Source organism: Linepithema humile, chromosome 1 (assembly GCF_040581485.1).
Source record: "Linepithema humile isolate Giens D197 chromosome 1, Lhum_UNIL_v1.0, whole genome shotgun sequence".
NCBI lineage: Eukaryota > Metazoa > Arthropoda > Insecta > Hymenoptera > Formicidae > Linepithema > Linepithema humile.
The window spans coordinates 20,012,560-20,036,144 of record NC_090128.1 but is presented as its reverse complement, the minus strand read 5'-3'; the positions used below and the strand labels follow the sequence as shown (position 1 = coordinate 20,036,144).

At 41.3% G+C, this 23,585-nt stretch overlaps 1 protein-coding gene across 6 annotated transcripts in view; it reads left to right on the top strand.

Annotated features, from left to right (window-relative positions):
• Positions 1–23,012, top strand: part of Mdr49 (Multi drug resistance 49) — a 61,121-nt gene extending 38,109 nt beyond the window's left edge. For 3 of the 6 annotated variants that reach the window (XM_012380585.2, XM_012380586.2, XM_067347189.1), the window contains 13 exons: positions 3,692–3,761; positions 4,371–4,455; positions 5,789–5,982; positions 6,330–6,578; positions 8,337–8,750; positions 9,092–9,515; positions 10,733–10,936; positions 12,567–12,918; positions 13,004–13,228; positions 13,365–14,314; positions 15,900–16,301; positions 16,501–16,647; positions 19,409–23,012. In XM_012380585.2, the coding sequence (XP_012236008.1) occupies positions 3,692–3,761; positions 4,371–4,455; positions 5,789–5,982; positions 6,330–6,578; positions 8,337–8,750; positions 9,092–9,515; positions 10,733–10,936; positions 12,567–12,918; positions 13,004–13,228; positions 13,365–14,314; positions 15,900–16,301; positions 16,501–16,647; positions 19,409–19,612 (3,920 nt within the window). In that variant the 3' untranslated portion in view covers positions 19,613–23,012. The remainder of the gene's footprint in view (positions 1–3,691; positions 3,762–4,370; positions 4,456–5,788; positions 5,983–6,329; positions 6,579–8,336; positions 8,751–9,091; positions 9,516–10,732; positions 10,937–12,566; positions 12,919–13,003; positions 13,229–13,364; positions 14,315–15,899; positions 16,302–16,500; positions 16,648–19,408) is intronic. The other 3 variants (XM_012380587.2, XM_012380589.2, XM_067347190.1) reach the window with 1 other exon arrangement.
• Positions 23,013–23,585: the final 573 nt, after the last annotated feature.

Sequence of the window (23,585 nt, the reverse complement as noted above, 5' to 3'; positions counted from 1 at the left end):
CTATATTGAACCTTAATCTTTTATTTTGAGGTAGGCATAAGAGAGTCAAAGTAGATGTTATGCATTGTATCGTATGTATATAATAGCACCTACTTTGGCGCTACAATATGTCCGAAATTTCCTTTTTTCCTGCTAAAGCTTCAAAGTAGGGTTTAGTTAAAACCCTCCGTTGACCCGCTTTAGACCCTGAAAATATATACACTCACCCGAAAAAAAAGCGGTACACTGAAAATGTGGGAAAAATTCATCAAATTTCAACTGACGATAACTTCGTAAATAATAAAGATAGAAAGTTCTATAAAATATGGAAATGAAGCTAAAAATCTCTACTTTAAGAATCAATTTATTTCAATGTTGCAAAATAAATTTATTGAAAATGGCGGATGACAAAGCGCGAGCATGCAAAATTGAAAAATAATGGTTCGAGTTTGCGACGGTGCACGGTATAAACAAAAAATTGTAGCTTATTGGGATCAAAAGCGTACGAAAGTACAGAGTCTCCTCTTTAAAATGCTTTTTTATGCATCTCGATACGATGATTTTTCGCCGAGAGATTCGCATTTGAAGAAAAAGGCAGATTCTTACTTCTAGGCCTCTCACTTACAGTACAGTCTGCAAATCGTTCTCCAACGCGACGGTATACTCGTTCTCGTCCGTCTGAAGAATACAGACAAAAACGAGATTCGTCGCTAAAAAGAACGGTACTCCATTCTGCATATGTCCAGCCTGCATGCTCGACAGCAAAATTGAGTCGAGTTACGCGATGGCGACGCATAAGCGAAGGTACATTTGCTGGCCTGCGCGGAAAAAGACCGTGTTCCGCTAATCTGTTTCGAATAGTGTCAACGGATACATTACATTCGCGGACATCTCTTAAATTGTTTCGAATTTGAACAGCCGTTCGATGTCTGTCTCTTAATGAATTTAAAACAATAAATCGGTCATCGTTTTCATTCGTACAACGAGGACGTCCCGAACCAGGTCTTCTTTGGACAGAATTAGTCTCCAAGTACCTAGCATAAGCACGTTGCACGGTTGACACTGATAAATCAAGTGCCTCAGCAACGTACCTTCGACTTCTCCCATCTTCAATTAACGCTACAACTTGAGCAGCTTTTTCAGGACTTATCGTCGCAATAATTGACCAATAATTTCAATGCGAAAAGATTAATTATTGTTTACTTTGACGAAGTCGTACGAATAAGTAACGCGTCTCGAAAGAAAAAGATCAAGAGAAATCAAGCACTCTTCTCGCAATGTGCGGTCGAGCATAAACAAAAAGTCAGGGCGGAGAAATCACAAAAGATCTGCAGACATCTCCTTCGGATGCAAAACAATTGATTGAAAAATAATGGTTCGAGTTTGCGACGGTGCACGGTATAAACAAAAAATTGTAGCTTATTGGGATCAAAAGCGTACGAAAGTACAGAGTCTCCTCTTTAAAATGCTTTTTTATGCATCTCGATACGATGATTTTTCGCTGAGAGATTCGCATTTGAAGTAAGAATCTGCCTTTTTCTTCAAATGCGAATCTCTCGGCGAAAAATCATCGTATCGAGATGCATAAAAAAGCATTTTAAAGAGGAGACTCTGTACTTTCGTACGCTTTTGATCCCAATAAGCTACAATGTTTTGTTTATACCGTGCACCGTCGCAAACTCGAACCATTATTTTTCAATTTTGCATGCTCGCGCTTTGTCATCCGCCATTTTCAATAAATTTATTTTGCAACATTGAAATAAATTGATTCTTAAAGTAGAGATTTTTAGCTTCATTTCCATATTTTATAGAACTTTCTATCTTTATTATTTACGAAGTTATCGTCAGTTGAAATTTGATGAATTTTTCCCACATTTTCAGTGTACCGCTTTTTTTTCGGGTGAGTGTAGATTCCTTTTTGCCAGCACTACTTTTATGATATTATCAAGAAATTCTAATGATTGCAAATGTTCACAATAAAGAAAAATACTAACTATAATTTTGATTAACGATAATTTTTAATAGCATACAATTTAAAAATATCATTAATCAATACCATTTAGTTGAATTTTATTATCTTTTGAAAATTTGTAATTATTAGAAATTTCTTGATAATATCAAAATATAATATCAAAATTCAACTATTGAGTATTAATTTCTAATATTTTTAAAAATTCTATGTTATTAAAAATTATCATCAATTAAAATTATATAGTTAGTAATTTTTTTTATTATTGTGAAGATTTTTGCAATCATTAGAATTTCTTGATAATATCATAAAACTAGTGCTGAAAATCCATATACCTTTGTAATTATATTAAAAATGTTAAATTAAGATATTAAATATAAAATAAGATACTAAAAACATTACATAATATTTATTGAATTAAATATTATTTATTAAGTATATGTAATACATATAGTTAAGAGTATATTATTAAGTATAGTTATAGACAGAAATATTTATACAGAAAAAGGTCCAAATTAAGACTGAAACGTTTGATAATATTGTATCACTTAATAAAGCAATAATCAAAATACAACCACATTATGCATATTGCTCGTATAGTTTTTCATTCTTATTTGAATTTTAACGAGTACATCTAAAATAGTTAACATTTAATAAAAAAATTAATTTAAAAAAATTTTTTTGCGCTGAATCTTTTTCAGATATCATATCACTATTTTGAAGAAGGAAACGGAAAGGTATCAATATTAATAAAAGTTGGAAATGCAACGAATTAAATATTTTTCTTTATGATTAAACATTATAATAACTTTTATAGGTCGAATTTATCTAGTATATATATATATACTAGATAAAAGTTCGAGGTTTAATGGAGGAGTTCTCGCAGTAATACAATCTATTTTGTGAGGCTCTATAGGTTTAAAGTAGTATTTCAACATCAAATTATAGGAGATCAAGTTTTAAAAGAGGAGTTCTAGGTTCTAATTCCGTAAAAATAGGTTCATATAGGCTGTATGAGCATTAAAAGAGACGCTAAATTTCGACTCGGGTAGTTATCGTCTTGGAGTATGCGTGGCTACGGCACTGTTATTACTTCAGGTGGCAAAGCTTCCTCTATTCCAATCGTAGATTTGTCGGGGGAGTTTCTAACAGCAATTACGACGCTAATGGAGCCCCCACGGAGAGATGCCGGCCGACTTTCGCCAAAGTCTCTCATCCAGGACTACTCTTCGAGTTTCTGGGCTTTGCGACGACGATGTCGAAACTTCTCGTCGGTCCTGCAGTTTTTGCGCTTTCGTTTAGTTATCCACTAGTTTCCTGCGTCCTCGTTGATCTTTATCAACAAATTGCCGATTTACGACAATCTCTTCGTTCGATTTATTATTTCTAACTGAAAAGTCTTTTCGGCTTGTCGTATGACTTTCTTGAAACGACAGTTTTCACTGTCACCGATAATGATTTTGTACACATCGATTACGCAATGTCCAAACATGCGATAAAGATAGATAACAGCTGCATGCCTTTAACAGTTTCATCACATTCTAATGGAAAGTATAACAATCCTATCTAACGCGTGAAAGAATTCAAAATTAAATTTCGAAATCTAGAAATATATTTCGTAGATCCGTCAATTTTCTTATTTTACTTTGTGATTGAATGAAATAAAACGATGATACGTCATTTACAGCATCCTTCGCATCTAAGTGCCAGGACTTTGTGTGTACGTTGTGTATTTCATTTCAGACACACAACACGACAAGGAGAAGGATAAACATGAAGCCGAATACATGCTGCAGGAAAATGGCAAAGCAATGTACGAATAAGCTTGTTACAGATTGTGACGTATCTATCTAAAAATAAATACGAGACACATAAAGACTGGATAATGGATCGCCGCGCGATAAGACTCGCCGGTTTATTAACGTCTTGATACAGTACGAGAGAGGAGTCGCATAAAACTTTTACAGGCTGTATACGATTTCGTGCAGGGCAAACGCATGCTTTTACGAGGATGCTTCCGGCATCGAAACTTCTCGTCTTTCTTTTATTGCTCCGTAAAAGTAATCACGCTGCTCGTTTGTCGCTCTATTTTTTTTTCTAGTTGCATGCGATTCCGGATGCCGTGAAGTATCCTCTAACACGGCGGTTTATTTAACTTGTGTGTGTGACACTCTTCTTGTATTTTTAAAAATATTTTTTACACCCTCCTAAAAAAATCTATTTCCTGTTATTTCGTCTATAAAAAAAAATAAACACTGTGCAGAGATAAAAATTCATATGAAGGTTTCACCTCTGATTAAGAGATTTTCTATTTAAGCAATCTCCGTAGAAAAGCGCCGAAAATATGTCAGCGTCTATTGAGTAGATGAATTTGAATCGCAAGGATCTCGATTAACGATCAATCTGCACTTTGTGTCTGCAGGGAATTTATGCCACCGCAAACGAAGGAGAAGGATAAGACAGCGTCGCAGCAGCCATCGATGCCACCCGTGCCTTATTACAAACTCGTGAGTTTTTCTTACGAATAATTTATGAAGGTGTCCTCGGGTGAATATTTTAAGCACGGCGCTTTCAGCGAAAGGCGGCACATTTCAAGCATTGAGAATACGGAGTGTTTCAATCACTTCACTCTTCCTTTAAAAAACTTCATCAAAAAGAGACATTTTTTTTCGGATTTTGATCGCTTATGATTAAAGATGATAGATTTATGCATTTCTTACGGAAAAATCAATTCCAAATCGAGCTGGTGAAGCAAACGCGAAAGTTTGAAATACCCTGTATATTTTTTTTCCGCTACTCTAAACGAAATGGAGCATGCATTCTGGGGTGAAATGATCCGCCGGCGAAACCATTAAGAATGTTACTTTTCTCTCGATCGTGCCAGATGCGTGGAAGCATCTTTGAATACGCGACAGTGATTAATGATACGTTTTCTATGATGAACGACAGTTAACGACTTATTGTGAGATACATCTGTATAATTTTGTGCATTCTGCCCTAGTAGACCGTGAATCGTTTTACGCGCGAGGATTAAGCTGGAACATTATTTTTCACAACGTTATGAAAAATATTCGAATACGTTTTTTTTCGGTCAATTATGATTGTACGTGCGTAGGAGTAGTTGCGTAGTCGCTCGTTAATCATTGTTAGTCGGGTATTAATTTTGCAAGTTAAATCTTTCGGAAGGCGCAAATTCGCGCTGCTGAATCATTCAAAAATAAGCAACTTCGCCGTGCTGAATCACTCGAAGGTGTTTGCGAAATTTTCGAACACCTTGGGTGTTTACGATAATTCAAGTTCGAGTTAGTTTCACTACGACCGAAAAATGAGATAGACATAACCATCTAGAATCTTTATGATTTATGACAACTCAACGCTGTCTTGTATTGCTTGAGTTAAATTAATTGAATTTGTTGAGTTTATAGAGCAAATTTTATTGTAATAAAAAAATGTTAACTGCAAATCAGTCTATGAAAGAAACAAATAATGTTGGTATGTATGTTGGTATACCTCTTTAATAGATATAATTATATATATATGTATATAATTATATTTATTAAACTCAACAAATTCAATGAATTTAACTCAAGCAATACAAGACAGCGTTGAGTTGTCATGAATCATAAAGGTTCTAGATGGTTATGTATATCTCATTGTCGGTCCAAGTGAAACTAACTCGAACTTGAATTATCGTAAACACCCCTTGTTTCGAATGTAATGAATAATATTCTTTCCCACGCGTATATTCTTGTAGGCGTATTGTAATAATTTTCATATTAAAATGAGAATAATTGTGTTTCTAATAGTAAATTAATTTGGTAATTGTTTTAAATTTATCAGTTCCGATTTGCGACGTGGGGCGAGTTGATATTGATCTTCGCCAGCTTGATACTGGCCTCCTTAGTAGGTCTGTGCATTCCAATCGCGACAATCGAGTATGGAGAATTCAGTACGCTATTAGTGGATCGTAATATAGAAAATCACACGAGCACAAAAACCATCATAATGGAATTATTCGGAGGTGGAAAAGTTTTGTAAGTATATTGTTCTTCTTTCGAGATTCACAATTATTTCAGAGAATTTTCAAAATATGATTTAGCGTTACAACAAAAATATATATTTAAATAAATTTAAGCACACTTTAAACAATTCATAATCGACGATAGAATTTAGTATAGAAATCTATTCGTAATTTTATATAACAGAAAACATTTAAAGAACCGAAATATATACATATACAAAATACATATCAGCATAAAATTATAAACAAGATTGTATCCTGAATTTTTTGTCAATCTTCTAAATGGGCTTTCAGATATCTTTTTTCGTGAACGACAGCAAACACAGATCGCTGAAACTAACTGTTATTCTATTGATTCAGAGGCCCTAACGCATCGTACGAAGAAAGGATGGATGCTCTCTACAATGACGCGGTAGCTTTCGGCATATCCTGCGCGGTGTTATCGACAGTTCAGTTCTGTCTCGCAGTAGTCATGGTCGATTTGCTCAATGTCGCCGCTGGAAGACAAATTTCTAGGGTGCGCAAGATGTTCCTAAAAGCTGTCCTTAGACAGGACATGGCGTGGTACGATACCAATACGTCGACCAATTTCGCCAGCAGAATCACTGAGTGAGTTTTTTCTCCCCTTTTATCGCCACGCAGATGCGTGAATTGAAATGTCATGATGTTGTAATAATGTGAGTTACGTTGATCGATGATTTTTATGCATATCTCTCTCTCTTTCTCTCTTTCTGTCTTTATCGATAAATCAACAATAGATCGTCAAAAACAGCTTATGAAATTCGGAATAAACAAAATTAATCCTTTGCGAACGGCGGAAATGATTAATTTATTTATTCAGAACAGACGTTATTCGAGAAACACGATAGTTGCGCGAGCTTTTCGTTTGTCCAATATCTCGAGCGTCTCAAAGTTGCAACTTTCAAGCCGCAACATGTCAAGTGAAAAGTTAATCGGGATTAACAACTTCGACGCTGCGATGCCTTTTGTTTCCGCGGAATAATTTCAACGGGTATAATATTCTGTACCTTCATACGCCGGTGCATTCTCTCAAAGGGAGCGTTATACCTTCGATTTTCGAGACTGTCGATGTACATGCGAATGTGGGGAAGCGTAGAGCAAAGTTCACGAGGCGAGAACCGGTGTGTTCATCAACAGGTGGGCGTTTGCGAAACTCGAAAAGCCTGTTCCCACATCGTCTCTGCTTCCGCTCGTATTACGTCACATAGTAATTGAACGCGAGCCCTGTTTCGTCCTTTCAGTGAAGGTATCACTAACACCTACACTGTCTTTTCGTTTGTATATAGTTTATTTGTTCTTGTTTCATATATTTTTACAAACAATTACGTACGGAAAAAGATTTCGATTATGAGGACTCGAAAGTCCTATATTACCCACGACAACGCCTGAGGAACTTTTCGTCCTGAGTCGCGGCCGAAAACGCATACGTATCGTCTGGTCGAAACGATCGCGATGACGCCTAGGAATGTTTTTTATTCTGAATCGCGACTGTCTATGCACACGTACTGTAACTGAAACCTTTTTATAGAAAAATGCGTCTATACCGGTCGGAAACCAAGACTCGAATGAATACCTCGGTCGATCTCTGAGCTGCCATGATCGAGATGATTTATGATTGGTCTCCTCGATCTCATGAAACCGCGCGTCCAATCATGCGAAAGAATAACATATTTTTCGGCACACTCTATAGCGTGCATGTACGTGTGCATGCGTCGACTTCGCTCGACCATAATATATATTTTTATGTGTATATTATATATATGTGTGTGTGTGTCGTGCACGACTTGTAACTCTACATAACAAGCACTCGTATTAAGTTATTAGTATACCCAAGCATAAATCGCGAAGACGTTAATTTTTATCTCGAAGCAGCTTGTTAATGCGGCGTAATTCACATCAACTGACGTTAAGAAATGAATTAGTACGCTACGATCTATCTGTAGACTGAATGTGTACAATCAGCACGATAACGGCGAAGTAGCATTACATCCGATATCTTGTAGCGCGTAAAAATATCGTTCTATTTCCAACAGTCTGCTATCTACACGAATTGTTTGACAATAGCTAGTGTTACATAAAGATGTTTAATCTTGTATCGGATGGCTCGAAAAATATAAGATAGCGACAACGCTGATAATAATGGCCGCTGATAGTAGCGTTCGATAAAAACAATCGAAATCTCGAACATGCGTTTTTTAAATTCAATTTTTTCGATGACTCTTTTCGAATTTCGTAAAAGATAATATATATTTACATTGGAATAAGGTTACGCGGATAATTTTAGTCAGTTATTGCATGATGATATACAGCGAGGGAAAGAGTCAACGTTGATTATTTTTTAAACAGGGATTTAGACAAGATGAAGGAAGGCATCGGGGAAAAACTCAGTATCTTCGTGTATTTGACGACCTCATTCATTTCTTCGATCATCATTTCGTTCGTGTACGGTTGGAAGTTAACTCTGGTCGTGTTAAGTTGCGCGCCGATCATAATAATCGCCACAGCCATAGTCGCCAAGGTGCAAAGTTCACTGTCAGCCTTAGAATTGGCGGCTTACGGTCAAGCCGGTAGCGTCGCCGAGGAAGTTCTCGCCTCCATTAGGACCGTGGTGGCTTTCAACGGCGAGCAGAAAGAGGTGGAGAGATACGCGGAGAAACTCGGGCCCGCAGAGAAGACGGGTATTAGAAGAGGAATGTGGTCGGGAATCGGGGGCGGTGTTATGTGGCTCATTATATATCTCAGCTACGCCCTGGCGTTTTGGTAAGATTATTATTTGTGGAAAAACGCGTTCAACATTCAAACAAATTTATCTTCTAATTTTCGCAAACTCTTTTAAGTAAAATCAGATATCGTGCAGATTTTATTCAAAAATTTCATTCTCATCAAAATCCTCTCTGATATCGATAGAACGTTGCTAGTTTGATAAAATCTGCAGTAACGAATTTTATTATTAATTTCGCTTGTCATATTTATCTGATAATACGCGCGTGAAAAATAATTTATGTTTGGAACGCTGCCGTAGGTTTTTACTCGACGACAAGTGTTAGCTGTCGAGGATGTGTCGCGCTCTGGTAAAAAGTGAAGCCTCTTTTGTACTACAGGTACGGTGTGCAATTAATCGTGGACGATCGCCCGAAGGAGGTGAAGGAGTACACGCCGGCGGTGTTGGTGATCGTGTTTTTCGGCGTTTTATCGGGCGCGCAAAACATGGGTCTGACCTCGCCGCATCTCGAGGCCTTTGCGGTCGCGAGGGGATCGGCAGCCGCGATTTTTCAACTTCTCGATCGCGTGCCGGTGATCGACAGTCTGAGCAAGGAGGGCAAGCGGCTGGAGGCCGTCAACGGCGAAATCGAATTCAAGAATGTCAAATTCTGTTATCCGGCGCGAAAGGATATTCAGGTGCTGCAGAGTTTGAATCTCAAGATCAATCACGGCGAAACAGTGGCGCTCGTGGGCGGATCCGGATGCGGAAAATCGACCTGTTTGCAACTCATTCAGCGGCTCTACGATCCTCTCGGTGGACAGGTGAGTGGCGATTTGTCAGGTTTTGGTTCTCACCAGAGAAACAATTCGTTATTTCGTTGAAATTACTAACTTTCACGATAAATGCAACGCGAAAAGCACTCATTAAAAAAAAGTGTTGGAATTTTTCTGTTTACAAAAATTATTTTAAAGGGATAAAGAATAACGTCGTTTGTATGAGTTGGTACGAAAATGTAGAGGTGGTTAATAAATAAACGCGCAATGTAACTCCAAAAATGTCCGAATGGCGTATTTATCCCTCGTGAAATGTGACATTGAATGAATAACTTGGCGAGCGACAGTAATTTACTTGGCATTATTCAAAAAATAATTGTTTTATAGCCATCATCGCCGTATTATATTTTCCATCATCCGTAAAGCCATCGAACACGTTTCGAGCGTCGTCTTATCGCTATCGATATCAGCTTACTTATCCTATTTATGTTTTCACGACGGAGAAAATTTGTGGTGGAAATTTTTTTAGTCGCACTTTCGCGTGATCGATATCATTAAATTAACTCGATCGGAATCAAATATATTGTGCGGTGAAGGACAACGCAATTTTCACACGGGCGCGGTTTTTATGGCAGCATAGCAGTCGCAGGTGCAGTAATGTGGCACGCTGTACATTCGTGTAATAAATGTTTTATGGTTTATGCTCTCTGGTTTCGTCTTGTTCTATTCGATGAATGTATTGCGCTTGCGTGTTCGATAAAGTCGTAAACTTTCAGTTGCGTACAAACATTTAGTTGCAATACCAAAATAAATATTGTGTAATATGGATTTTTCTATAAATACGTTGTTTTCTTGCTGTGCGTACAAAAATACAATAATATATTTTTTGTAAATCGTTCTATTGCATTTCTATATATTTTTTCTGACATTTTTCTCGTCAAATCACGTTTTTAAATTTTTTCACTAGTTTCACTAATTCCGTGCTTTTATTATTATTTTAATCTTATTTCAATTTTATTATTGTGATTTAATATACGTAAAGCAATAATGTTAATCAGCGTAAAGGAAAAATACATATATTTGTCCTGCTTGGAAGCTACGTTGATTGATGGCGACGTCTATTTTCATATAAATGACGCTCTTCCGCGTCACTCTCGCCGCTCGGCTATCGATTCTCGTTTCTCGCGGGATGCGCTCGGATGTGGCGTGCGCGATGTGTGCACGTAAGAGACAATTTTCAAAATTGTCCGTATTTTTCTATGCAGGTCCTTCTGGACGGGGTTGACGTGTCGACGCTGAACGTTCACTGGCTACGCTCGCACATCGGCGTGGTCGGGCAGGAGCCGGTGTTATTTGACACAACTATACGGGAGAATATCCGCTACGGAAACGACAGCATCACCGAGGAGAAGATGATTAAAGCCGCGAAGGAAGCGAACGCTCATGACTTCATCAGCAAATTGCCGGAGGTGAGCACCCGTCGCACCGTTTTCTCGTATTCCAGCCGCGCCCTTTACCCGTCCGGTATTATAGTTTCCTTTCTGGTCGTGCCGGGCGTGAGTTCGATTGATTCAGCCAGTTTGAACGGGAAGTCGGTGGAGCGGGCGGATACGTTGGCGTGTCGCTCGCGATTGAAAACCCAACGAAGATATTGTCCAACTTTGATTTTTCCCCCCCAAAAAAGCTTCTTTACGATGCTTTTATTCTGATTATTTTGAACGAAACAAACGTGGATTCTAGAGATAATTATTGTTGAAAGTTGTTATTCGAAGATGCGCGAAATAATATTGGTTAAATTCTGCCGTCGCGAGAATAAATCCGCTGCGACCGATTTCCATGTTTCGCAAAATGAATTATTGTCAGTGCGGGAGATTGCGCGATTTTGTTATTCGATGAAATTTTGTCGGACACGTGTAAGTTCCGTGAGATTTCAGCGAGCAACAAATGTCGAGTTTGATGTAACGAGATAAAGCAATAAATTCCGATCGGTGATTTTCCCCCGTCACGAGAATAATTTCCTGACTGGATATAATCGTTGTCATCGCGCGTTGCGATTTGTTAACAATAGTCTCAGGTGCGCCCGGCGGCGCGCGTAGCGCGCGCGCAAACAAGCGATAAAACACGCGTGCTAAACCGTGTGCGAGTAAATAACATTATCCGAGATTACGCGTGTGTCAACGATTAGGCGTTTATTAGCGGATTATCGGTAGGTGAATTCAATACTCGCGATGGTTTAACCTGTGCACCTATCGCACACGGTAGGAAAAATGAAGCCGGCTGGATATCGGTGTGTAAGTTTATCAGCGTTTGCAATTGATTGGTGCGCGCTGCGGGCCGCCGCGATAACAATTGTGGATTGTTTCCGATAGTTATTACATTAACTGTTAGATTACGCGCGATAAAAATGAATTCAATGAACCTTATGCAGAATTTATTAGTGAATTCTTCGCCCAAAAAGCAATTTTTTTTTTTTATTCATAGCATTCGGGACGGCCTGTGCGGACTCGGATCAAAGCATCGATCGAGGATTATCGTTATCAACAAACGTGTTGCAGCTTGCGTATTTATTAAACCGGGCGTTGCATATGCACCACAGGTGTGACAAGCTATAATATTTCGCCCTTGATTAAATAACCGTTATTTCAAACCGCAAATCGCTCGAAAACTGCCCTCGGGCAATTGATAGCTTTGGCCGGCATTACTGACGATACTATGCCCGGCATTGTACACCCGTGATTACAAATGCACATCGCGTGAATAACGGGATTCTTGTAAATTTGAAAATAATAGAAAAAGATTGCGAGGAAAACATGTGCAAAACTTTTGCATTTTTTTGCAAAAAAAAAACACAGATAAACTACCTTAATAGAATTCTATCACGCTGAGAATTTTTATAGCGAACAAACTGACGAATTCATGACTAACTTGAAATCAAAATGATCAAACGATAACGAACAATACATTTGTAGAAGTTGTTCATAGTTTTGGTTAAAAAAAAAAAGAATCATTTTTCTCGAGACGCCCCGAGTCCGCGATGATATATTCTGCTGTCAACTCGATAATGTGTAAGGATCAAAACGATGAAATCTTCGGATTTAGGGATACGACAGTCCAGTGGGCGAGAGAGGATCTCAACTATCGGGTGGGCAAAAACAACGAATTGCCATCGCGCGCGCGTTGGTGAGGAATCCGGCGATTCTTCTGCTGGACGAGGCGACGTCCGCGTTGGACGTTCACAGCGAGGCGACCGTGCAAAAGGCTCTCGACGCTGCAGCGAAGGGAAGGACGACGATTATAGTCAGTCACAGGCTCTCCACGATCACGAATGTCGACAGGATCGTATTTATCAAGGACGGGGTCGTCGTCGAGCAGGGCAGCCACGAAGAATTAATGGCACTCAAAAACCACTATTACGGGCTGCATTCCGCGCACGAAAGAGACCTAGCTAAAGGTGCGCGTCGACAATTTTTATCTCTATTATTTTCGTATGAATTTTTTCTAAGCATTTAAGTACGCTGTTCGTTCTCTGTTATTAGACAAGGCCACAAGAGCTGCCGCCAAGGCCACGGTGACAAGCCCGAAAATGAAGACGAAACCGCCACTGATGAAGCAATTCTCGACACTGTCGATGCACTCTCATCGACTCTCGCTCGCGAGATCCAGTACTTCGGAAGAATTGGACGAGCACGAAAAACCTTACGAGGCGCCCATGATGAGGATATTCGCGCTGAACAAACCGGAGTGGCCGTATAATTTAGTCGGTAATTTCCGGCCGATGGGAAGCCTTGCCTCTTAATCTTTTTCATCTTAAAATCGTTTTTCTTTTTCTTTCTTCGATGTAATTATTCAAAATTAATATTTTCTAAGTGACTTCGTATTTTGCGTGATCCTCGACAGGATGCCTCGCGGCGGCGACGGTTGGCGCGTCCTTCCCAGCTTTCGCCGTGCTGTTCGGCGAGGTCTACGCCGTGCTGGGTCTTTCGGACGCGGATGAAATCGTGCAGAGAACCGTCTACTACTCGATACTCTTCATCGTCGTCGGCATTGTCACCGGTGTCGGCACTTTCCTGCAGATGCACATGTTCGGCCTGTCCGGCGTGCGCATGACGACGCGTATAAGAAAAATGGCGTTCGCCGCGATACTGAAGCAGGAGATGGGCTGGTACGACGAGGACTCGAACAGCGTGGGCGCGCTCTGCGCGAGATTGTCGTCGGACGCCGGGGCCGTTCAGGGCGCGACCGGGACTCGCGTCGGCTCTGTGCTTCAGGCGTTCTCGACCCTCGTCATCGGCATCGGTCTCTCGATGTATTACACGTGGAAAATGACGCTGGTCTCGGTGGTCTCGATCCCGCTGGTGCTCGGCGCGGTGTTCTTCGAGGCGAGGGTGATGAGCGGCCAGGGTATGCAGGAGAAGAAGAAAATGGAGGCGGCCACGCGAATCGCCGTCGAGGCGATAACCAACATCCGCACGGTCGCCAGCATCAACAAGGAGGAGTTGTTCTTCAACAAGTACTGCGTGGAGCTGGATCACGTCGCCAAGGCGACCAGGATCAGAAACAGATTGCGGGGAATAGTGTTCTCGTGCGGGCAGACCGCGCCGTTCTTCGGATACGCCATAAGTCTTTATTACGGCGGCTACCTGGTGGCAAGGGAAGGGCTGGATTATCAGAATGTCATCAAGGTGTCGGAAGCGTTGATCTTCGGCTCGTGGATGCTCGGCCAAGCGTTGGCCTTCGCGCCCAACTTCAACACGGCCAAAATCTCGGCTGGCAGGATATTCAGGCTGTTGGACAGAACGCCGGAAATCACTTCGCCGTCGGAATCGGAGGGGAAGGACCTGGACTGGGTGAGTTCACCGTGATATTATATCCGGCGTGTAAACTAGTTACGCGAGCGGCGAGGTATACAGCGCGCCTCGGCCATTGCACGCTTTCCCACCATAATGTGTATTTGGCGGTGGTTATTAAACAAGCAAGAGATTGGTCGATGCGATATAATAATGCGATTTAAACGATATCAATGTTTGCGAAATTCAAATCGCTGTCGGCTTGGAACTATCAAAGTGTTTAATGTTGAATGATAATTGTGTCACAGAAGATAAAACATGTAAATTAAATCTCCGCCGAGGAAGAATAGAAAATTCGCCGGGCAACGTGGAGCCGCAATAAAGCGCAGAACCTATATAACTAGATTTAACTTTTAATTAGTTTCTTCGCGCAAAGTTAATTGAATTTTGTGCGACATTGAACATGGCATTTACATTCATTACTGAATCGTGAAATCATTAGTCTTAACGATTTATTTCGCGAGTCGATAGACCGTTAAAGATGGATTGTTAGATTTAACCTGATTTGCCCAATAATTAATATTTGTCAATTAATTAATATTTATTAAATGATTAACATTTGTGAATTAATTTCTCGCGTAATTAGGCAAATAAATTTGAATAATTAAAGTGATCAACATAATTAAATTAAAAATTAAATTAATAAAATATACCAATTTTGTTAATTAATTACACAATTAAATTAAGAGGGTCGAGAAATTTTCGAATATTTTATATATGAACAAAATTTCCCGGGAATTTCGGGAAACGATTCCAGAATATAAAACTACTGGCAGCTTGTTTTACGCGGACTTTTCCATAATCTCTTTTACGACTCCCACAAGATTTTTCTAAATGCATTTTGTATTTGTAGCTCTCTTGTCACACAGGCATAGAATTTGTTATGTAAGATTTATTATGCATTGTACTCGCGGTACTATCGTATCACGGAATTGATAACAGGATTTTTAACGGAGCATGAAAACTCGTAATATACTCGACAAACAGGTTACGTAACCTACGTTGCATACAGCACGGGGGAGATTGCAAACAGTTTTAATGATCTGTGAAACGTGCGCAACGGTTACGCGAGTTAATTGAATGATCACAACGACGCCTTGCCGTAAACGTCGCTGATTGCCGGATGCAAGTTTAATAGTCGCATCTGTCCGCGGTTTTCTGTTTCGTTTGCAGCGCAGCACACGTTTGCGCGCGCGTTCAAGCGACATGCAAATGATATCGCATTCATTAGGAATTCGTGGCTTAACTGATAGCCCCCCGAGCAGCGTTTCGTTAATTACGTTCGAAACGCGGAATTGACTTTGGTTGATTTCGCGGAACCAAGACCGACAGAGAATACTTCGTGTAAATTAAATGAAGCGTAGTACCTCGTTAAATATCTTCGAATAATTTAATCGCGTTACAATAACGCTTTTACTGCGACTAACTATTCCGTAAAAAAAAAAAAACTAGAACGTGTTCCTGCTATAATGAACGACGCTTCCTCTATTTTTCGTATCGCTTAGAGCTTAGGCGCGTCACGAGTGTAATGCGAGATCATGGAATCTTTTTCGATTAACTAGCGTGGTATCTTTCTTTCTTTCAGAAAGCGGACGGCTTGATACAATTCTCGAAAATCGACTTCCACTATCCGACGCGGCCGGAGATGCAGGTGCTCAAAGGGCTAAATCTAATCGTGAAGCCGGGTCAGATGGTGGCCCTCGTGGGCCAGAGCGGTTGCGGAAAGTCCACGTGTATTCAGCTGCTGCAGCGGCTCTATGATCCGCTCTCCGGCAGCGTGACGCTGGACCGACGCGACATCGCCTCGGTCTCGTTGACCAGCCTCAGGTCGCAGCTCGGCGTTGTAGGCCAGGAGCCCGTGCTTTTCGATAGAACAATAGCGGAGAATATCGCTTACGGCGACAACAGTCGACAGCCGCCGATGGACGAGATTATCGAGGCCGCCAAGATGTCTAATATCCACAGCTTTGTCGCTTCCTTGCCGTTGGTTAGTTCGCGTCGTTATCGCAATATTCACGCGGAGAGTTCGAAGTTTATTGAAAAAGAAATAAGAACAATGAGAGAACGATGTGCAAATACATTGTAGAATGCAATTTAATATATCAAATTCACGTGGCGCGTGTCGATATTCCGTAATCGTTCCTTTTCATACGAATAAAAATGTTCGACTTGTCTGTTTAATTCAGGGTTACGACACGAGATTGGGATCAAAGGGCACGCAGCTTAGCGGTGGCCAGAAGCAACGAGTGGCGATCGCGCGTGCGCTACTGAGAAATCCTCGAATTTTGCTGTTAGACGAAGCCACTTCAGCTCTCGACACTCAGAGTGAACAGGTAAGAATCGCTGTTCTCCTAAAGAAAGTGCCTCGTGAATAATTTTATCGACGATTTATCCTTTTATCCGTTTCTCAATATCAAGAATGAAGCGTTCGGCGGGCGTTATTCAAGCGTTATTTACTTCGAATCGCGATTACGCGAACAGCGTTCGGAAGTGCATCGAGCCGAAAAATAAGAGCGATAAAAGCGCGCGTCGAAAGCGATCACTCCTGAAATAAACGCGTCCGCGGATCGTTGCATAATCATTGCAGGAAGTCGCTTATTAATCGTATAAAACGCTTTGTGCGAGATTCGCGAAGCAGAACGATCTCGGTCCGGAATGAAAGAGGCGTTCAGCTTTCGCCGTTTGCTCGGTGTTAGCGTGTACGCTTTCTATATCAATTGACGGCGCATCCGCGATCCTCGGAAGGAGATGACGTCCCAGTTCGCTGATGGCGATGGCGAGATCGGCGCGGCAAGATTGGATTCCGATCGAAAATCATACAAACGACACGGTCGTTATCGCTCTCCCGAGACGGCCGGCCGACGACCGAGGCAATCGGGTTAATGGCCGTCGAAAGTGAAAACGGCGCGATTTATTCCGGCCACGTGGCTCCCTCGGGTGTCATTCGCGAATTTTCTCCGTGAATTTTGCCGACGGAATCGCACGTTTTATAATGCCGTGGTGGCAGCCGTTAAGAACGTCTGTTGCGTTCTCGTCGCGCCCTTTAATTCGCAAAAAGAGAGAGGATGCCCTCGTTATCCATTTTTCTTAACTCTTTCGCATTTATGACGTGTGCGAGGATGTAATTGCTCATAGTTTTTGTTAATCTCGCGCCAGTACCAAGTCTTTACGTCTGTTTATCTTAACTTTCTTTTGAATGTACACAAGCGGAAAAGAAGAGCAGTGTTTAAAGTATGACAGAGGCAAATCGAATTTTTAATTGCGAAAAGAAAAATCTTAATCTTCTTGAGCGTGTTTGCACGCGACTATAAATAAGCCAAGAATTTTCGTATAATCTATTTTTAACTTTGTACTTAGAGAAATATTCTACATGAAATTAGTAACGAAATGGAAATATAAATTATTACAATAATGAATTGTTATCTCATAAATTTTTCTACTTCGCGCGCCATTAAAGCGAGCTGCTTTACATTTTTAGCGCGAAAACTGCTATTGAGACAAACGTACGCGGCACAAACAGCGCGGAATTATGTTATAAACGGAACTATTTCCAATAAGCAATAACGGGCGCGATATTCGGCAGCGTTGGGATAATAAATATCTGTATATTTACGATATCGAGCAGACTAGACTATCGACTATGCGGGCCGAATGCCGATTTCGCTGATCTAAACTATCGATACGGTGCGCGCGTTCGCGGCGCAGCGATGAATATTAACGAGGCCGGGGTAGATTTTCGCGAAAAATACAGGTAAAAAGTGCGAATCAAAGTGCACGCGGCGAAATAATACTCGCGACCGCGTATTACGCAAACTATATGCCGACGCGCTTTGTATGATAATTCTCGCGCGTTCGATTAAAACTTGGCGTGATAGCCGCACGGATCAGCCCTCTGTCACAGCGGCACAAATTGTATAACCGTGCAATCACAATCTTCTCTGTCCGTGTGTTCGTAAAACAATTTCATAAAAAAAACAAAATAAAATAAAAAAAAAAACACCACGATAATCCATCAAACGAGTCTGGGTCTCAACAGCCGGATAAATATTTTTTTTTGTACTACTTCATTCCTTCTCTCTCCCTCTCTGTCGATCTGTCGAATGAATCGGCTGCAATGCCATTGCTGATATTATCGCGCTAACAATCGGAAATGTTCAGCTTTACGAGCAGGCGGTTGTTACGCACCCCGGTCGGGAAACGGCTCATCGTGGCCAAATGAATTTCGCTGGTATATTGTTTCGACTCTCTCTCTCTCTCTCTCTCTCTCTCTCTCTCTCTCTCTCTCTCTCTCTCTCTCTCTCTCTCTCTCTCTCTCTCGGAACACAATCCCCGGTCGTCATCCCCTCCCCCCCCCTTTTGTTGCCGGCCCGTAAAACAAAAACGGGTGAGTGCTTACGTTCGATTAGCTCCGCGGAAGCAGTGTTGCTAATTCGTTCTTCTGATTTAAACCTGTTTCGCGTTAATTTGGCCGCTCGCGTTAATTGCTTTGCGTTTACAGAATTAATTCGGAAGATGCGCTGAATAATTTATATCCCGAAAACAAGGAACGCACGCGCGGCGTTGTATTATTGATGTAAATTGTTTTTAACACTTCCGCTGTCGCGCGACACGTATGACACGTTACGCTTCGTGTAAAGGTTGTCATGCATATGCACAACGCGTGAATGTTTAAATTAAAATTTATATTATATTATTCTGAATACATATACGTATATATATATATGTATATATGAAAACGGCGAGGATATATTTTTCCGTTTTAACGCGGGTGATTAATTTCTGAATAGATCTTGATTTTCTCTAACTCGTAAATGTACTCAAAATATGTGTCAAAAATGGAAAATTCCAAACAATGGCCATTCGAGCAGTTTTTTCAAACTTCGCGTAACAATTACACTAAAATATTCCCGGCGCGCAATGACGGAGCGTGTGAGAACTCCGCCGAAATGATTAAAATGTATAACGTGAAGCCGTAGAATCAAATGTTTGATCCAACTGCCGTTTACCTTTCTCATGCTCGCCATTGATCTCACGCCATTTACGTGTCCCCGCGGAATATTTTCTCACATTATCCGATATATTTTCTGTGTGCAGGTCGTGCAAGCGGCCCTCGACAAAGCCATGAACGGCAGAACGTGCATCACCATAGCTCACCGTCTGGCCACCGTAAGGAACGCCGACGTGATCTGCGTACTCGACCGTGGCGTCGTGGCCGAGATGGGCACTCACGACGATCTCATGCTGGCCGGCGGTCTTTACGCTCACCTGCACGCCCTCCAGGAAGCCTCTGTGTCATAAACGCGCTCGGATTCCCGATTTTTCTTCCCCGTCTGCGCGATCGGGCTGTCACGGATTGCACTCCGGCAACGGGAGTTCAATTGAAGGACGGTGAAGCGCCGAGCGGGAAACAGAGGAGAGCCAACCGCGCAAGACCGCAGTGCAGACTTCGAGTGGCCGCAGCCACCGCCGGATACGTCCGCAGGCTGCGAAACGTAAGCCACGGGACGTGAGAGACAAACGACGTTCAAAGAGACGGACGCGCCAGAACGAAAGGCGGATCCTACGGATTCCTAAAGGTTCACTTAGCGAGCCGGCCCGCCGGTCCTTCCTGCGGCAAGCGCGACGACAGGCAATATCCGCAATTCAATATCGCGGCAATTGATTTTTGACGAAAATTTAATTTAGAAGTCCAAATTCATTCCATGTCCTTCTCGTTGTGTGTAGCCCGGAATTTTTTAATTTAATTCTAAACCACGGTGACACAGGAACTCCAGTGATTCTTTTTTCTTTTTTGTTATAGTCGGTATTTCATTCATTTTTTTTGTTTTTTTTACGCATATTGACATGCGTAAATCGACACGAGTAGATCGCGATGACAATATTAAAAGTTCTTCTATGAATGTAAACTTTGCGTTTGCAGATTTTTATCGCTATATTTCATTAGATTCGTATTCTGGACAGCGGATTCTGGATGTAACGTCGCGCTCTCTTTCTTTCTCTCTTTCTCTCTCTAAATCTACATCTATCACCCCAATATGTCGCGTTCACTATTTCTTCTCCGTTAGTTTTGTACAAAATGTTCGCGGCTGATAGACTTAAGCCCGCTTAAGCTAAAGGCATTTTTACCGAGGGCGTGCAACATTGCTTCTCCTGGCGGCCACGTTACTTCATTAAGCATCGTATCCCGCGCACCCACGTAACGGTCCATCCTTTTAGACGGCAAAACGCGTCACGCGGCATTATCCGTAATGGCAGGCGACGTAATAGACTTTACCGGTCCCTCTGCTCCGCCGCCATTCATATGCGTCGACTTTTCTCCGCAGCGTTTTCTCGGGCGATAATATTTTCCCATGCGCGCACAGGTCTCTTAGAAGCTTCACAAGAGCCGTCATATTTCGCGGCAGATGCGAAAAAAGATGGTTATCTTTCTTTCGTGAAAAAAAAAAAGATAAAAAAAAACAATAAAACAAATCTTTTCTCGTCCTATTAATATTAACAGATTTAAAAGTTCTTTAGTGCACGCGACATTATTAGTCTTCCGGCTAGGTGTTCTCTAGTCGAACGCATTCGCGTGCGATCAGCATTGGTTAAAAAAAAATCTAGAATTAATTCAAATAGCTTGTTAGGTTGGTCGGAGCCGGGTTCAAGAGCGAGAATCCTAAGCCGGGATCGTAAGGTATTATCGACGCCTGGCGTACAATCCACTGTCGTGTCTTGTCAATCGGACAAAAGTCAGTAGAACGGGGGCCGCCCGCACAGACGCAATTAGCGTAATTAATGTTATTGATCTACCCCCTTCATGTCCCGCTGGATACACGGTGTAACCGAAATCGATCGGCTTGCGGAACGTAACTCGTGTAACAAGGCGTGCAAATGGCGACAGATGTTCGGAGCGTTAAAAGGGCGATGGTGTGCGAAAGAATGTTTCCCCGTCGTCCTAATTTCGACAGGGCGCCGCGGCGATGCCCTGCCCGATGAAATATGAAAAATGTATAAGTATTTCTCGCAAAATGATATACGTTTCTTCAGCTTTTCCCCTTTCTCTCATCCACACGTTTCCTCGTTTAATTTCTCTTACCTGAAAAATTTAGATATTCATTTTTATTTCCTGGTGAAAAAGAAGAAGACTCTCTCTCTCTCTCTCTCTCTCTCTCTCTCTCTCTCTCTCTCTCTTTCTCTCTCCCTCTCTCTCATTTGGGTATTCGCGGAATATAACGAATTCATCTGCGAGGCAAAATGAGTACAATGAAATCTCTACGGGGAAATGTAATAAATCGTTCTCGACCTCTTCTTACCGGTGTTTTAATAATTAAATTAGTTTGACTCGCTGCGCATCGTGCGACAGAAAGGTACAATAAAGACAATGAAGCGGCAGTGGTGAGAGCGATAAGAGAGAGAAAGAGAGAGAGAGAGAGAGACGCTTTATTTAGGAAGAAAGAAATATTCTCCCCCGCCGCGGCGCAAAGAGATGTACGGTATCTACGAGCATGTGCTAAATTCGATAGAGGCAAATTATGTAAAGCAACGCTCGCGTGTGCGAGTGAGCCGAAATTTATTATCGCAATAACGGTTATGCGTGCGAAATACGGCGAATAAATAAAATGAAATAGGAAATCGTATATTTACGCGAAGAGACGATTCTCGGCACGCAAGACTCTAGCACTTCCCTTGTACGAAACCGGGATGTCTTCCTTCTTGCGCAAAACGAAAATCGATAATCGTGAAACAATCAGGATTATTTGCGCGGTTGAGATATAGTGATTGGCTCTCCGAACGCACAACTCCCATAAATTACCCGTCGAAGGTGAGTCATTTTGCGATTATACTCTCCCGATATCTGGCGCCTTTTTTCCCTTAGGCTTAATAACAAGATTCGCCGCTGCGGGGACTTATGGGCTTTGGCTGGATGATATACGCCCGGTGGCGAAGGGAGTGCGTGTAAAAAGGGTCCGAGACGATTTTTCAGAATTTGTGTCTCCGGCTTAAGGGAGCTGCCGCGCCTCAGATGTCGTCGCAATCCATTACCGGGAGATAATGCTGCGCAAACATGTCGTGGCCAAATGTAAAAGAGCGATCGTTACTGATCGGGCAGAGCATGCGAGACACAACGGAACATTGAACTAATGAACGGTAAATGTTAGACGCAGGAATCGAACAAAATTGCTTCAAAAGAGTTTCCGTAAAAAAATCCGCATTTATTTCTAGCGAACTTAACTATTTTTTTTTTTTTTTAGAATACTTTCCAGAATATTCTAATATTTTGAAATATTAGAATAAAAAATAAAAGTTTTATAATAATTAAATAATTAATTATATATAAGTATATAAATGTAATTAATGATTTCGAAAAAATTCTTTTTGAATTCTAAGGAAATGTTAAGATCTCGTTTTCTCTTTCGATTCCTGATCAATAGCAAATGACTACTTAAAACTACGACTGCGGCCGACATAACTTAGACACAGAAATGTCGCATCAGTCGAGCAAGACAAGTTATCTCGACTCGAACGTGTGAGGAAAATTTCCTAGATTTTCGAAAATTAGCGTGATATACGAGCGGCCTGTGGTATGTACATATGCGAAACCGTGTGTGCTTGCAAATAGATGTTTGTGAAGAGAAAGTGTATCGGTGCTTTTGTTATATAAGAGAGTAATATTATTGTGACGTAAAAAAATAATAAAAAGCGATATTAACGAGAAGACGTGCGGAAAGCGCGCGAGTTAATTACAGTTCCTCTCTTCTTATCCCAACGTCCCATTTTTTTTTTCTCCTTTTCCTCTTCAACATTCTGCTCTGCATTATTGTTCGCGAAAGAATTAATTAATCAGATGGAGATGACGTTTATAAAGGGCGTCCCGGACACATCGGCTCATCCTTTATAATTCCACGATGAACGAAGGAATCGACTTTTTCCCGAGGGAAATTTGATAGAGAATCTAATTACAAAAATGTTTAAAACACGAGCAAACTAAAAGCTTCTGACAACTAAATAATAATGTTTCACGATAGGGTAAATTATCGGCTGGGAGGTGTCGATCTCGAGCGCCCCTCGCCTCGAGAGGCAGTTAGCTTTTTATATCGCGGTGCGCCTCGTGCAATCTATATTTGCGAGATAAGGAAGGAACGTCTTTAGCTCGTCGTCTACCGCCGCCGTCTTGCCGCAAGTACGTATTATATTTTTATCGCGATATTTATTTATATAACAGTCGTTGTCGTCGGCACGAGAGAGGAAGCGATATAAATAGGGGCAAATTACGGATTAAGAGTACTCC